This window comes from Rhinoderma darwinii, chromosome 1 (genome assembly GCF_050947455.1).
Source record: "Rhinoderma darwinii isolate aRhiDar2 chromosome 1, aRhiDar2.hap1, whole genome shotgun sequence".
Classification (NCBI taxonomy): domain Eukaryota; kingdom Metazoa; phylum Chordata; class Amphibia; order Anura; family Rhinodermatidae; genus Rhinoderma; species Rhinoderma darwinii.
Genome location: NC_134687.1, coordinates 424,793,304 through 424,809,041, shown reverse-complemented (window position 1 = coordinate 424,809,041; position 15,738 = coordinate 424,793,304). Strand labels below are relative to the sequence as shown.

General features: G+C 41.6%; 1 protein-coding gene across 2 annotated transcripts in view; it reads right to left on the bottom strand.

The window, feature by feature from the left end:
- TPCN1 (two pore segment channel 1) overlaps positions 1-15,738 on the bottom strand; it is an 84,963-nt gene that overhangs the window by 49,683 nt on the left and 19,542 nt on the right. For both annotated transcript variants that reach the window (XM_075830121.1, XM_075830130.1), the window contains exons 5-6: positions 15,277-15,390; positions 10,982-11,112 (exon numbers count right to left, since the gene is read on the bottom strand). In XM_075830121.1, the coding sequence (XP_075686236.1) occupies positions 10,982-11,112; positions 15,277-15,390 (245 nt within the window). The remainder of the gene's footprint in view (positions 1-10,981; positions 11,113-15,276; positions 15,391-15,738) is intronic.

The following is a 15,738-nucleotide window of genomic DNA, read 5'->3' as shown; positions in this document are numbered from 1 at the left end:
TCCTCTCTGCCAAATGTGTCTATCAGCCACTTTTCAAAGAAATCATCCGGATTCGCTCCCTCCACTCTTTCTGGAACCCCCACTAGGCGAACGTTATTCCGTCTCAGCCGATTTTCCATGTCGTCTGTCTTAGCCAGCAATGTCGCCACTGCCTGCGAGTGTGCTTGTACATCCTGCTTTATGTGAGGAATCGCATCCTCCATGTCTGAGACTCTCCCCTCCACGGCAGTGGTGCGTTCCGCTACTTTTTGCAGATCATTCCTGAGCAGCAAAATGTCCTCCTTCAATCCACCCATCTGGCTTGCTAAGGTATTAAGGACCATAGAATTTTGCTTCACCGCTGCCAAAATGTCCTTTAAAGGAGGGTTCCTCCTTCCTTGCTCCACTTTTCCCTCCAGCACCTGGCTGATCCTGCATGGCGCCACTCATCTCCTCCTCCTCCTCCTCCTCCTCCTCACTTCTCATGTCCCCCGCCAAAGGAGAGTACCTGGATCCATAAGATGAGCCTCCAGCTGCCTGATCTCCAGCCGACTTTCGCTGCTGTGCAGCCGCCCCCCCTGCTCTCGGCGTGCGGGCGAACCTCTCCAGCTTCTCCACTACTTCCTGCCGGAGGCCTCTATTGCGGCCCTCCTTCTCCTCGGCGCCATCTTGAGCGCGGGACCCGGGACTCGCTGGCGGCGACTTCTGCTTCTTTGAGCGCGTCATTATGAACGGGCACTCGTGCTCCTCCACCTCTAGACTCTGGTAGGACCCTGGGGAAGCTGTTTTCCCCGAATTTTACGGGATATATGGACCTTATAGGATGAATACAGCAGGAGCTCCGGTCACACACGTCCTCTCACATTCACCGCTAGGCCACGCCCCCCAACTCCTTTATTATTAGAAAAAAAATGAAAAATATGAAAAAAAAAACTATACATAATAGGTATCGCCGCGTTCGGAACGGCCTGATCTATAAAAATATCACATTATATTTACCGCACAGTGAACACCGTAAATTTTTTTAATAAAAAAACAATGACAGTATTTTATTTTTTGGTCATCTTGTCTCAAAATTTTTTTAATAAAAAGTGATCAAAAAGTTGCAAGTAATGCAAAATGGTACCAATAGAAACTACAGTTCATCACGCATAAAACAAGCCCTCCCGTAGCGATATCAACTAAAAAATAAAAAAGTTATGGCTGACAGAAAATGGCGACACTAAAACATGATTTTTTTAGAAAAGAGTATTTTTATTGTGGGAACGTAGTGAAACGTAAAAAAACGATATAAATTTGGTGTCGCTGTAATCGTATCGCCCCGCAGAATAAAGTTAACATGTTGTTTATACTGCACAGTGAACACTGTAAAAAAAAAACAAAAAAAAAAACAAAGAAACGTGCTGGAATGGCTGTTTTTTGGTTTCCTCATCTCCCAAAAAATGGAATAAATAGTGGAAAAAAAAAAATTGCATTTACCCCAAAGTGGAACCAATAAAAATTACAGCTTGGTCCACAAAAAACGCGCCCTCACACAGCTCCGTCAACGGAAAAATAACACGTTATGACTCTCAAAACGCAATGATGCAAAATGATTCTAAATGACGGCCCAGACTCATTTTTAGGTCCAGTAGAATTTCACTAAATACCCGACATCGTCATTTGCTGGACCCCACAGGTGGACCCTGTAGATGCAGCGGAGATGAGGAAACTGTAGGGCCTTGTGCGGCTTATAGGGCTATATAAGGCAACAATGAAGCGCAGATATTTTGTATAATACCCAATAAACCCGGCCTGTGTATAAAGGAAAGGTTCAAAGCGTACCACACCAATCCATGGATTATTCATTCACCCCATTATTACATCATCCTATTATGACCTGTTGCACTCCGGCCAGCTTACATATGCCCTGATGTACTCCGCCCAGCTTACATATACCCTGATGTACTCCGCCCAGCTTACATATACCCTGATGTACTCCGCCCAGCTTACATATACCCAGATGTACTCCGCCCAGCTTACATACACCCTGATGTACTCCGCCCAGCTTACATACGCCCTGATGTACTCCGCCCAGCTTACATACGCCCTGATGTACTCCGCCCAGCTTACATACGCCCTGATGTACTCCGCCCAGCTTACATACGCCCTGATGTACTCCGCCCAGCTTACATACGCCCTGATGTACTCCGCCCAGCTTACATATGCCCGGATGTGCTCCGCCCAGTTTACATATACCCTGATGTACTCCGCCCAGATTACATATACCCTGATGTACTCCGCGCAGCTTACATTTGCCCCCACATTATAAGCTGAAATACCACTAATACACCAAGCAAAATCTGCGCTTCAAAAGCCAAATGGTGGTCCAAGTGAGCCTGGCAGTGGTAGTTTCCACTGTACTGGTACCTAAGGGGCTTTGCAAAAGCGACATGGCGCAGAAAAACCAATCCAGCAAAATCTGCTCTCCAAAAGCCAAATGGCGCTCCTTCCCTTCTGAGCCCTGATGTGTATTCATACAGTACTTTATTACCACATATGGGGTATTTCCGTACTCTGGAGAAGTTGCTTTACAAATGTTACGGTGATTTTTCTCCTTTATTTGATGAGAAAATGAAACATTTTTACCTAAAGCTACGTCTTAGTGGAAAAAAATGAAATTTTTCATGTTTACTGCCCAATTCTAATGAAATCTATGAAACACCTGGGTGGTCAAAATGCTCACTACACCCCTAGATGAATTCCTCAAGGGGTGTAGTTTCCTAAATGGAGTCACTTTTGGGGGGTTTCCACTGTTCTGGTACCTTAGGATCTTTACAAATGCGACATGGTGCAGAGAAATGAATCCAGCAAAATCAGCGCTCCAAAAGCTAAATGGCGTGCCTTCCCTTCCCGAGTCCTTCCGCTTGCCCAAACAGCAGTTTATGACCACATGTTTGGTATTTCCGTACTCTGGAGAAGTTGCTTTACAAATGTTGGGGTGCTTTTCCTCATTTATTTGTTGAAAAAATGAAAAATGTTGAGGTAAAGCTACATGGTATTGTAAAATAATGTAATTTTTCATTTTCACTGCCCAATTCTAATGAAATCTATGAAACACCTGTGAGGTCAAAATGCTCACTACACCCCTAGATGAATTCCTCAAGGGGTTTAGTTTCCAAAATGGGGTATTTTTTGGGGTGTTTCCTTTGTTTCGGCACCACAAGACCTCTTCTAACCTGACATGGTGCCTGAAATATAATCTAAGAAAAGGAAGGCCCTAAAATCCTCTAGGTGCTCCTTTGCTTCTGAGGCCGGTGCTTCAGTCCAGTAGCGCACTAGGGCCACATGTGGGATATTTCTAAAAACTGCAGAATCAGGGCAATAAATATTCAGTTGTGCTTCTCCGGTATAAACCTTCAGTATTACAGGAAAAATGGATTAAAATTGAATTTCTGCAAAAAAAATGAAATTTGTAAATTTCCCCGCTACTTTGCTTTAATTCCTGTGAAACGCCTAAAGGGTTAAAAAACTTTGTGAATGCTGTATTGAATACTTTGAGGGGTGCAGTTTTTAAAGAGGGGTGACTTGTGGGGGTTTCTAATATATAAGGCCCTCAAAGCCACTTCAGAACTGAACTGTTCCCTAAAAAAAAAATGGGCTTTTGAAATTTTCTTGAAAATGTGAGAAATTGCTGCTAAACTTATAAGCCTTGTAACGTCCTAGAAAAATAAAAGCATGTTCAAAAAATGATGCCAGTCTAAAGTAGACATATGGGAAATGTTAGCTAGTAACTATTTTGTGTGGTATAACTATCTATCTTACAAGCAGATACATTTGAATTTAGAAAATGCTAATTTTTTGCAAATCTTCTCTAAATTTTGGTGTTTTTCACACAAAAATATTGAATATATCGACCAAATTTTTTCACTAACATAAAGTACAATATGTCACGAGAAAACAATCTCAGAATCGCTTCGATAGGTAAAAGCATTCCCGAGTTATTACCACATAAAGTAACACACGTTAGATTTAAAAAATGAGGCTCTGTCATTTGGTCCAAAAGTGGCTCAGTCCTGAAGCGGTTAAAGCTGCCTTAATGGGTGTTTTAGTAGGTTCGCGAACTGACCTCAGCTCTCTACCTACGACTAGGCATATGATTCAGATGTGGAGCAAAGCGGTTAAGGTATATAAAGTGTATCATTGTTCCCTAATGAAATGCCCATTCATATATCTTTCCCACTGGATACCTAATTTAGACCTCTCGGTGTGGTGCCAAGCAGGCATACAGCAGATATCTGACCTGTTTGGTGGGTTGCAATTAAGCTCATTTGCGGACTTACAGGCTAAATTCCATGTCCCGAATACTCACTTGTTTACGTTTTTGCAAATTAGGCACTTTCTTCAGAGGGGTTCAGCAGCTCTCCAGGCCTCTGGACCGTCTTCGGTGTTTCAAAGATTCTTGGATTGGGATATTACATCGCTGAAAGGTTTGGCCTCAGCTTACTTGTCCTTAACCACCCACAGCTCATTTCTCAAATTGAAATACATGTCTCAGTGGGAGACGGATATGGGTCGGGAGTTCTCTGAGGAGGACTGGAGGGCTGCTTTACATCACTCACATAGGATATCCAAATGTGTCAATCATATAGAAGCCGTTAAGAAAATTCTGTTTCGTTGGTACCTCACACCTGTGCGGTTACAACATATGCAAGCCGGGGCTTCTCCTTTGTGTTGGAGGGAATATGGAGCAAGGGGCACATTATTAAATCTATGGTGGACATGTAAATCAGTCTACCCATTCTGGTAGCGTATCTTCCGCTACATATCAGAATTAATGGGAGCAGAACTTTTACCTTCCCCTGCATTGGCTTTATTGGATATGCAGATGGATGGATGAGATCCCTTTAGAATATAGGTGGCCAATAAGCCATATTCTTATCGCTTCCAGATTCCATATAGCCAAGAGAGGGAAAACAGCTGAGGCTCTGAATCTCTCGGAGGTGCTAAACAGGGTTTATCTTCACTTCTGCCTATAACCTTTAGATGTAACAAAGTGCAATTCGTAGTAGAAGTGTTTGTCTCAATGGGCCCCTTGGACGGGGTTACCCCATGTTCAACTTCTGCTCCACAAGAACTCTGTCACTCTGTGAATGTATCTGTGCTAACTTATACATGGTTTTCGTATCCTGTATCATCCTGTTCATTTTTGACATCTCATATGTATAATTGCTTGTATTTATCACCACCACTCTTTGTAAGTCTGTTTTTAGGTTCGTTTGTCTGTTAATACGTCAGTATGTCAACGTCCGAGGCACGTTTCTGATATCTAAAGGTGCAAGCCTTTTCTGTGTTCTGTATACAACAGCTGTATCATTGGGATGTTGTATACTTTTGTATTGTATTTTGGAAAAATAAAAACCAAGTGAATTTCAAATCATGTCCAATCAAATGAATTTACCACAGGTGGACTCCATTCAAGGTGCAGAAAAATGTCACAGATCGAGAAATGGGAGGCCCCCAGAGCCAAATATCAAATGTCATACCAAAGGTTCTGAATACTTCTGTCAATGCAAAATGTGCGTTTTTGAGTGCAGAATGATGAGGAAAAACGTGCATTATTTTTTTTTATTTTAGCACAAGGGCTCAACATAAAATGTGAAAAAGTGAAAGGGTATGAAGACTTTCCGAATGAACTTTGTGTGCATGTAGACACAGGCTTAAGTGGCATGTATAAACGTTGCACATCTTGTACTTTTATTTTTAGGAGGTGTTGTGCATCTCAGGCTCTGATCTAATTAGACTTTTTATGCCTTTTTTACGTTAGCCTACAATTTGATGCAAAATAGCATCAGTGTAATGCGCAGGGTGGCATTTTTGCAATGTGTAAGTGGTCTACTTTCATTAAAAAAAAAAAAAAAAAAAAAAAAAAAGAAGTCTAATTCAGGGAAAGGCTTAACCAAAAGGTGGAGCATCACTTTGGGAAGAAATACAAAACATGATAAAAAAAATTATAACAATTACAATAATATTCATAGTCTTGGAATGAGGGACAAAAAAAAAAAAAAGATATGCAAATGCTTATTTAACTGTGACTACCTAGAAAAACTATACAAATAATAAGACCGAATTAAAAAAAATAAAAAATAAAATAAAATCAGGAGACAGAAGACCAGAAACCGTACAAAATAAAGATTAACCCCTTCAGGACTGAGCCTGTTTTGCCCTTCAGGACGAAGCCGATTTTTCAAATCTGACATGTCACTTTATGTGGTAGTAACTCCGGAATGCTTTTGCCTATCCAAGTGATTCTGAGCCTGTTTTCTTGTGACATATTGTACTCTATGTTATGGAAAAAATTTGTTCGCTAAATTCAATATTTATTTGTAAAAAACACCAAGATTTAGAGAAAATTAGCAAAAATTTGCATTTTTCTAAATTTAAATGCATCTACTTGTAAAACAGATAGTAATACCACACAAAATAGTTACTAGTTCCTATATCCCATATGTCTACTTTATATTTGCATCGTTTTTTGAACATTCTTTTATTTTTCTAGGACGTTACAAGGCTTCGAACTTTAGCAGCAATTTCTCATATTTTCAAGAAAATTTCTAAAGCCTATTTTTTCAGGGACCAGTTCAGTTCTGAAGTGGCTTTGAGGGCCTTATATATTAGAAAGTCCCCATAAATCACCCCATATTGAAAACTGCACCCCTCAAAGTATTCAAAACAGCATTCAGAAAGTGTTTTAACCCTTTAGGCGTTTCACAGGAATGAAAGCAAAGTAGAGGTGAAATTTACAAATTTCATTTTTTTTTTCGAAAATTAATTTGTAATACATTTTTTCTCTACCACAGAAGGTTTTACCCGAGAAATGCAACTCAATATTTATTGCCCAGATTCTGCAGTTTTTAGAAATATCCCACATGTGGTCCTAGTGCGGTAATGGACTGAAACACAGGCCTCGGAAGCAAAGGAGCACCTAGTGGATTTTGGGGCCTCCTTTTTTTAGAATATATTTTAGGCACCATGTCAGGTTTGAATAGGTCTTGTGGTACCAAAACAGTAAAGACCACCCAAAAGTGACCCCATTTTGGAAACTATACCCCTCAAGGAATTTATCTATGGGTATAGATAGCATTTTGAACCCACAGTTTTTTTGCTAAATTTATTTGAATTAGTATGTGAAGATGAAAATCTACTTTTTTGTGAAAAAACGTAAAAATTTTAAATTTTTACAAGGAATAAAGTAGAAAAAACACCCCAACATATGTAAAGCAATTTCTTACGATTATAGCAATACCCCATATGTGGTAATAAACTGCTGTTTGGACCCACAGCAGGCCTCAGAAGAGAAGGAGCACCATTTGGATTTTGGATTTCTGATTTTGCTGGAATGGTTTTCAGTGCCGTGTCGCATTTACAATGCACTGGAGGGATGAAAACCGTGGAAAACCGTGGAAACCCCCTAATAGTGACCCCATTTTGGAAACTACACCCCTCAAGGAATTTTTCTAGGGGTAAAGTTAGCATTTTGACCCCACAGTTGTTTTGCTGAAGTCATTGGAATTAGTCTGTAAAGGCAAAAATCGAAATAGAAATTTTACATTTTTACAAGGAATAAAGGAGAAAAAGCACCCCAACATTTGTAAAACAATTTCTCCTGATTACGTAAATACCCCATATGTGGTAATAAACTGCTGTTTGGACCCACACCGGGGCTTAGAAGGGAAGGGGCACCATTTGGCTTTTGGAGCTCAAATTTAGCTGGAATAGTTTTTGGGTGTCATGTCGAATTTGCAAAGCCCCTGAGAGACTGAAACAGTGGAAGCCCCCCAAAAGTAACCCCATTTGGGAAACTACACCACTTAAGGAATCTATCTAGGGGTATAGTGAGCATTTAGGCCCCACACGTCTTTTGCAGAATTTATTAGAATTAGGCCGTGAAAATTAATATCAACATTATTTCCAAAAAAATGTTGAATTTTTTCAATTTCACAAAGGATAAAGGAGAAAATGCACCCCAACATTTGTAAAGCAATTTCTCCCGAGTACGGCAATACCCCACGTGTGGTCATAAATGTTTTTTCATTGGAAAATAATTAACCCTTTCCGGACTGATCCATGTTTTGCTTTTTCTTTTTTCCTCCCCGCTTTCCGAGAGCCACAACTTCTTTATTTTTCCGTCAATAGAGTGGTGTGAGGGCTTATTTTTTGCGGGACGAGCTGTAGTTTTTATTGGTACAATTTTTTGGTACATGAGACTTTTTATTACATTTTTTGGCAGAGTGACGGTGACCAAAACACTGCGATTTTGCCATTTAAAATTCTTTTTTCACGGCTTTCACCGTGCGAGTTCAATAATGGCATATTGTAATAGCTTGGACTTTTACGGACGCAGCGATACCAATTTTGTATATTTTTTTACATTACTTTAGAGAAAAAATATGATAAGGGTTTATTTTTGGACTTTAAATATAAATTTAATTTTTTCCACTAATAATAACTATTTACTTTTGTTTTTACATATTTTATTAGTCCCCCTAGCAGACTTGAACCAGCAATCGTTAGATCACTGGTAAAATACACTGCAATACTAATGTATTGCAGTATATTGTCATTTTTACATGATCCTGTAACAGCGCGATCGCTGTTTCTGTCCGTAACAGCACGTGAGACGCTCCATATATCACCCCCCACACCACGACATGCTATTAAGTCATGGTGCACAAAGGATTTAATGCACAGCCGATGGTGGAAAGTGAAAATTAAAATTTTCCACTGATGTGCCATTTTAGTGCACTATATGTTGTGCCCAGTTTGTGCCACAAATAAAATATTAACCGGGTTCTCCCGGGTATGGCGATGCCATATCGGTGGACGTAAATGGCTGTTTGGCCACACTGTAGGGCTCAGAAGGGAGGGAGCGGCATCTGGCTCTTGGAGCGCAGATTTTGCTTGGTAGTAGCTCTGGCGTTTTGCTGGTATTTCAGTTTATAATGTGGGGGAAAATGTAGACTGGGCAGAGTACATCAGGGGCATAATAAGAGGGTATAATAATGGGGTAAATAAATAATAATCTGCAGATATGTGGCCAGTGTTGCACTTATATTATAAATGGCGCCCAATGTTATCCGCTTTTGGAACGCTCTGCACATTTTGCATCGCCATAATCTGGGAGCCGGAACTTTTTTTTATTTTTTCACCACCGGAGCTGCGTGAGGGCTTATTTGTTGCGGGACAATCTGTAATTTTCATTGGTACCATTTTGGGGTACATGCGATTTTGTTGATCACTTTTTATTCCATTTTTCTGCAAGCCAGGTGACAAAAACCATCAATTCTGACAATGATTTTTATTTATTTTTTACAGCGTTCACCCTGGGCTATAAATGACCATTATATTTTATTCTGCGGGTCAGTACGATTATGGCGATACCATATGTATATAGGTTTTTTTATGTTTTGCAGCGTTTGCGCAATAAAATATCTTATTTAGAAAATAATTTATTTTTTGTGTCACCATATTCTGAGAGCCATAACTTTTTTATTTTTCAGTAAAAAAAGCTGTGTAAGGGCTTGTTTTCTGCGGGACGGGTTGAAGTTTGTATCGGTACAATTTTGGCGTACATGCGACTTTTTATTGTATATTTTTGGAGGGGTGGTGACCAAAAAACAGTGATTCTCGCTTTGTTTTTCATTTTTTTTTTTTTGCGGTGGCTCACCCTGCGGGAAAAACAATATTATAGTTTTATAGTTGGGGTCGTTACGAACGCGGTAATACCAAATATGTGTACTTTTTTTTACGTGTTCATTTTTTTCCTATAATAAAAGAGTTATTATAGGAAAAAAAGCAGTTCATGTTTATGTCACTGATAACTTTTATTTTTACACTTTTATTCTTTTTTCACTTGTCCCACTAGGGGACACTTAGACTTGCAGCTCTGATCGCTGCTGGAATACATTACACTACACACGTAGTGTAATGCATTCCAACTGTCATTGTGACGTGACAGTCACACTGACAGGAAGCCTACGACGACCACCCTCGGGGTGGCCCTCATAGGCTTCTGTACATGGCAACCCGGAAGCCATTGTCTGGCGTCCGGTTGCCATGGTTACGATCGCCAGCCCCCGTGATTTCACATGGGGGCTGCCGATCCGCGCTAAACACCTTAATTGTGGTTTTCAAATCGAACGCCGCAATTAAGGGGTTAACTGCCGAAATCAGCGGCGATAGGCCGCTGATCGGCAACGGGGAATGCAGGGCAGACACCCTGCACAGTTAACCGCCGCTGCGGTGTAGCGCCGCGCGGCGGTTAACTGTTAAAGCACAGACGTAACTGCACGTCAAGGTGCGCGAACTTACTGCACACATTGACGTGCAGTTACGTCAAGGTGCGGGAAGGGGTTAATAAAAATAGAAAACCATAACAGTTATCACATTAGTTGTGTATCCAACTGCTATTATGTCTTCTATACACAGAAAGGGAGGAGAATCTTGCTCCCCATCCCCATCATATACAGATAGTAGCAGCAGCAGCATGAAGGACATCAGCAGTGAAGCTGTGAATCCAGCACTAGGGTGAGATAGAGCTCTTACTAGGAAACTGCTGCAGAAGCGTCTCTGTATCTCACTGAGCTCCCTCCTCCACTCTCCATAGACTTTTATGGGCAGCTGTAACCTGATCCCTCAGTGAGCTGATAGTACGTCTCAAGACGAAAACGCAATCAAGTCAGAGTGAGTGAACAGTTAGAAGGAAGTGGGGCGGAGTAGCCGGATAAGATGAGAAAGAGGCATTTTTCTCTAATAAGATATATTACAAATTTTCTTTTATTCACTTGTACTATCGATTTATGCAGTTTGTTGAAAAGTTAGTGACCATTTATGTATCTATTTTAGTTACCTTTGTGTGCGATTCTGTGGGTAAAAATCAAGCAGGTTTCTTTTTTATTATTTGTAATATTAATAATAAATAATAAAAGAAAACAAAAAACAAACACTTACAAACTGTTCTTACCTTCGGACAGCACCACAATATCTGCAGTCCACTAAAAAAATGGGTCGCAACGCTCTTGTAACACGGACATGGGATGTTTGCCTGATCAGCACCACAATAGCTTCAGCAAACTGCACAAATAATACAGAACTCTGCAGAGAAATAAATAAATCTCTGTTGATAAAATCAAGTTTGTTCAAATAAACAGGTTAGATTTAGAAGGGGCTTTCAGTAGAGAAAGAAACATTTTTCTTAGAATGGCCCTCAATGTGCACTGATCAGCAGTACGATGGAGTGCCGCGCCATGGCCCCCTCAATGTTTCTGAAAACATAAAAAAAAAAACTGCTATGATTCCAGCTGAGCTATCTAAGGGCCTGTTCACATCAGCGTTGACTTTCCGTTGAGGGGTTCTGTCGGAGGTTTCCGTCGTGGAACCCCTCAACGGAAAGTCAAACGGAAACCTTAGCTTCCGTTTGCATCACCATTGATATCAATGGTGACGGAAACATTGCTAATGGTGGACTGCGCTATTGATTCAGTCGAAAAAAAACAGAAACCTGCCGGAATGGTGACAAACGGAAACCATAAGCAATGTTTCCGTCACCATTGATATCAACGGTGATGCAAACGGAAGCTAAGGTTTCCGTTTGACTTTCCGTTGAGGGATTCCACAACGGAAAGCCAATGCAGATGTGAACAGGCCCTTAGCACAATAAAAGTATTTCTTGATGAGGGCACTCCCTTGAGGGCATATACAGAAAGAGCAATGCATAAGGGTTTGTTCACACAACCTATTTTCAGCCGTTTTTCGGTCCGTAAACGCCCCGAAAAATGGCTAAATATACGGAGGCTGAACGGCTCCAAACATCTGCCCATTGATTTCAAATGGGAAAAACGGCGTTCCGTTCCCACGGGGCATTTTTTTACATGACAGTTTTTAAAAACGGCCGTGTAAAAAAAAAAACGCCTCGTAAAAAGTGCATGTCACTTCTTGAGCCGCTTTTGGAGCAGTTTTTCCATGAACAATAGAAAAACTGCGCCAAAAACGGCCGTAAAAAAACGCAAGTTGCTTAACCCCTTCACGCTCAGTGACGTAATATTCTGTCATGCTGACCGCATTGTTCGCGCTCAGTGACGGAATAGTAAATTTTCCCCCGGCGTTTCATCAAGCTGTGATGCCTGCTGCTTCCGACATCAGGCTATCGCAGCTTAGTGTGCCGGGACCAATTGTAGTGGTCCCGCCTCTGCAATCGCTGCTATTGGTTAGTCAGTGACGACCGACCAATAGCAGCGATCACATTGTCAGTCAGAAAAAAAATAAATTATATATATATATATATAATTTTGTACTTTTTTTTTGCTTTTACCACCTTGTATCCACTTTCCACTCCGGTCCTTGTGTTCCCCTTTTCCCCTGGTCACCCACGTTTTTGGTCAGTGATCTCTATCACTGACCACTTTTGAGTCTTCAGGGCCACATTTGTTGGTCCCTGGGGATTATTTTCTTTTATTATTTACTTTATAAAATAAAAACAATTAAAAAAAAAGTTTAGAAAGTTAGCAGCTAGTTAGTTTAGTATTGGGATTAGTTAGTGTCAGGGAACCGTCAAAAAGCGTAGTTCGGTATCGCGTCAGGGAATTTAGCGTCAGGAATCAGTCACCGTAGTTAGGTTTAGCATCAGGAAAGCTCTGAATAAAACTAGTTAGGTTCAGTGTCAGGGAAGTTCACACAAAACCTAGTTAACTTCGTTATCTGCAGCATTTCAGCTAGTATTGGGGTTTGTTCGTGTCAGGGAATAGAATCGTTAGGTATAGCGTCAGGGAATTTAGTGTCAGGAATCAGTCACCGTAGTTAGGTTTAGCCTCAGGAAAGCTCAGAATAATCTAGATAGGTTTAGTGTCAGGGTATTGTTGCCGTAGTTAGGTTTAGTGTCAGGGAAGTCCACTTGTTCTATAAAAACAAAGAATAAAAAGTTCTAGTTAGCAGTCTATTGCTTCTAGTTAGGGAAGTAGACTTTTATTTTGTTCTTTTCAAGTTTTCTAAAGTTTTTTTTGCTGTATACACAATTTACACGTGTGACACATAAATAATAGGAGGTCCCAAAGATCATTTTCTGCCGAAGAGGCCTATGCGTTTCTTGCCTCTGACACACTCGGATGACGAGAATCTTTTATTTGTCAACCTCCTCATCCAGTGATGAAGAACAGGGATCCCCTAGGAGACGTCCCAGGACCACCACCACAGTTGAAACCCCTGAGAGAAGTGACCACACAACAGTTGAAACCCCCAAGCCTAGTGACCCCATTTGGACCACCACACCAGACAATTACGAGCCCCAAATCCCTAAATACACGGGCAGCCCAGGGGTAAAATTTAATACGGCAGGTCTCAGTGAGATGGACTTTTTCAAGTTCCTTTTCACAGATGAATTTAGAGCTTATGGTGTCCCAGACAAATTTATATGCCCAACAATATATAACAAAGAACCCCACATCATTTTATGCCCAATCTCACAGGTGGACTCCTGTAGACGCAGCAGAGTTGGTCAAGTTCTGGGGACTGCTCTTGAACATGGGGCGTCTGAAAAATCCATCCATTAGAACCTACTGGACTATAGACATGTTATACCACATCCCGATGTACAGCATGGCCATGTCCAGGATGCGTTATGAGGCAATACTTCACTTCTTACATTATGCTGATAATGAGCCGTGCCCACCCAGAGATGACCCCAGTTTTGACAGTTTGTATAAACGAAGACCCGTATTAGACCATTTCAGTACCCAGTTTGCCCAAGCATACACCCCCGAGAAGTGTATTTCTATTGATAAGTCCCTAGTACATTTTACAGGGAGGCGTCAATATCGCCAGTACCTGCCGAGTAAGAGGGCAAGGTATGGTATGAAGAGATGTGTAAGCTGCGCGAGAGTGCATCAGGGTATACCTACAGGTTTAGAATATATGAAGGGAAGGACCCCAGTATTCAGCCCCCATTAATGCCCCCCCCCCCCCTTACTGGGAGTTAATGCAAAAATTGTGTGGGATTTGGTGTACCCACTGCTGGACCAGGGTTACCACCTCTACCTGGATAATTTTTATACCAGTGTCCCACTCTTCAAGTGGCTCGCTTCAAGAAGTCCTGCGGCATGCGGCACTGCTAGAAGAAATCTGAGAGGCCTCCCTAAGACTCTGCTTGGGCAAACACTCAGAAGGGGTGAGAGCAGGGCACAATCTATGAGCAACATATTGTGTGTCAAGTACAAGACAAGAGAGATGTCACACCAGTACCCATGAACCTGTACGAGGTACCAGTACAGAAACCCCCAAACCAGACTACATCCTGGACTACAATAGGTACATGGGAGGGGTGGACTTGTCAGATCAAGTCCTGAAGCCCTACAGCGCCATGCGGTGTGGTATAAGAAGCTGGCCGGGCACATCATACAGATGGCATTGTGCAATGCGTACGTGCTACGTCGATGTGCAGGCCAGAGGGGAACTTTCCTGGAATTTCAAGAGGTGGTTATCAAGAACCTAATCTTTAGGGACCAGGAAGGGGGTGCACCCAGTACTTCTGGAAGCGAGGCCACACGCATCGTACCAGGGCAACACTTTCCAGGAGAAGTTCCCCAAACTGGCAAGAAGGGAAAAAGTCAAAAGAGGTGCAAAGTCTGCTATAAGAGGGCGATAAGGGATGACACAATATATCAATGTGTCCCGAATAACCAGAGCTCTGTATGAAAGGGTTTTAAAATTTATCATACATCCCTTGATTTTTAATCTACCCCAATTTTGCTTACCCTGATGCACTCCGCACAGGTTATCCCCCCTCGTCTTTCCCCTCTGGGCCCTGCTGTGTGCCCAGGCAGCTGATAACAGCCCCATGTAGGGTATTGCCATACCCGGGAGCACCCACATTACAGTTTATGGGGTGTACGTCTCCAGTGGCACGGGCACAATATATCGGACACTGAAATGGCATATATGTATAGAAAATTGCAAATCTCACTCTGCACCATCTGCTGCGCATTAAGTGCTTCCGTGTGCTGCTCGTGATTTTCACGCACCCATTGACTTCAATGGGTGCGTGATGCGCGAAAAACGCACATAGGACATGTCGTGAGTTTTACGCAGCGGACACACGGACTATCCGAACGGAAAATCACGGACTGTCTGAACGGCCCCATTGACTAACATAGGTCCGTGCGAGGCGCGTGAAAATCACGCGCGTTGCACGGACGTATTATACGTTCGTCTGAATAAGCCCTATAGTTGTAAACTGTTGTAAAAGATGTAACCGTTTACAAGACTGACCTTTAACATAGTCCTGCGATGCCTCAGAAATGTCCGACAACCAAGCCATCTCATCTTCATGCCAAGTTCAAAACAAACCAGAGCCAGGGCCAACAATTCCAGTGTGGCATGAACCTTAAGTATTGCCATTGAGGAAAAAAAATAAAATGTAAAAAAAAGGAATGAAGGTGAAGTATAAAAATATATATTTTGACAAGCAGTTTTTAACTCCTATTTTTGGCAAATAAAAAAAACAACCCGGATTCTACAGACTAAACAGCAGTGGGAATTCTGCATTTCAATAATCTTCCATTGCTTTGATGACAGCACTACTCCTGTCAGGCACGGTTTTAATAGGATTCCTGTATATTTTACTCCTTTCCTCCATTATCTGGGAGTGCAAATCAGCTAGAATTCATGGGTGCCCATTTTTTCCCTTAAATCCGTGTATCCACCTTAAAACTGCCAAAAATGTACCTAGAA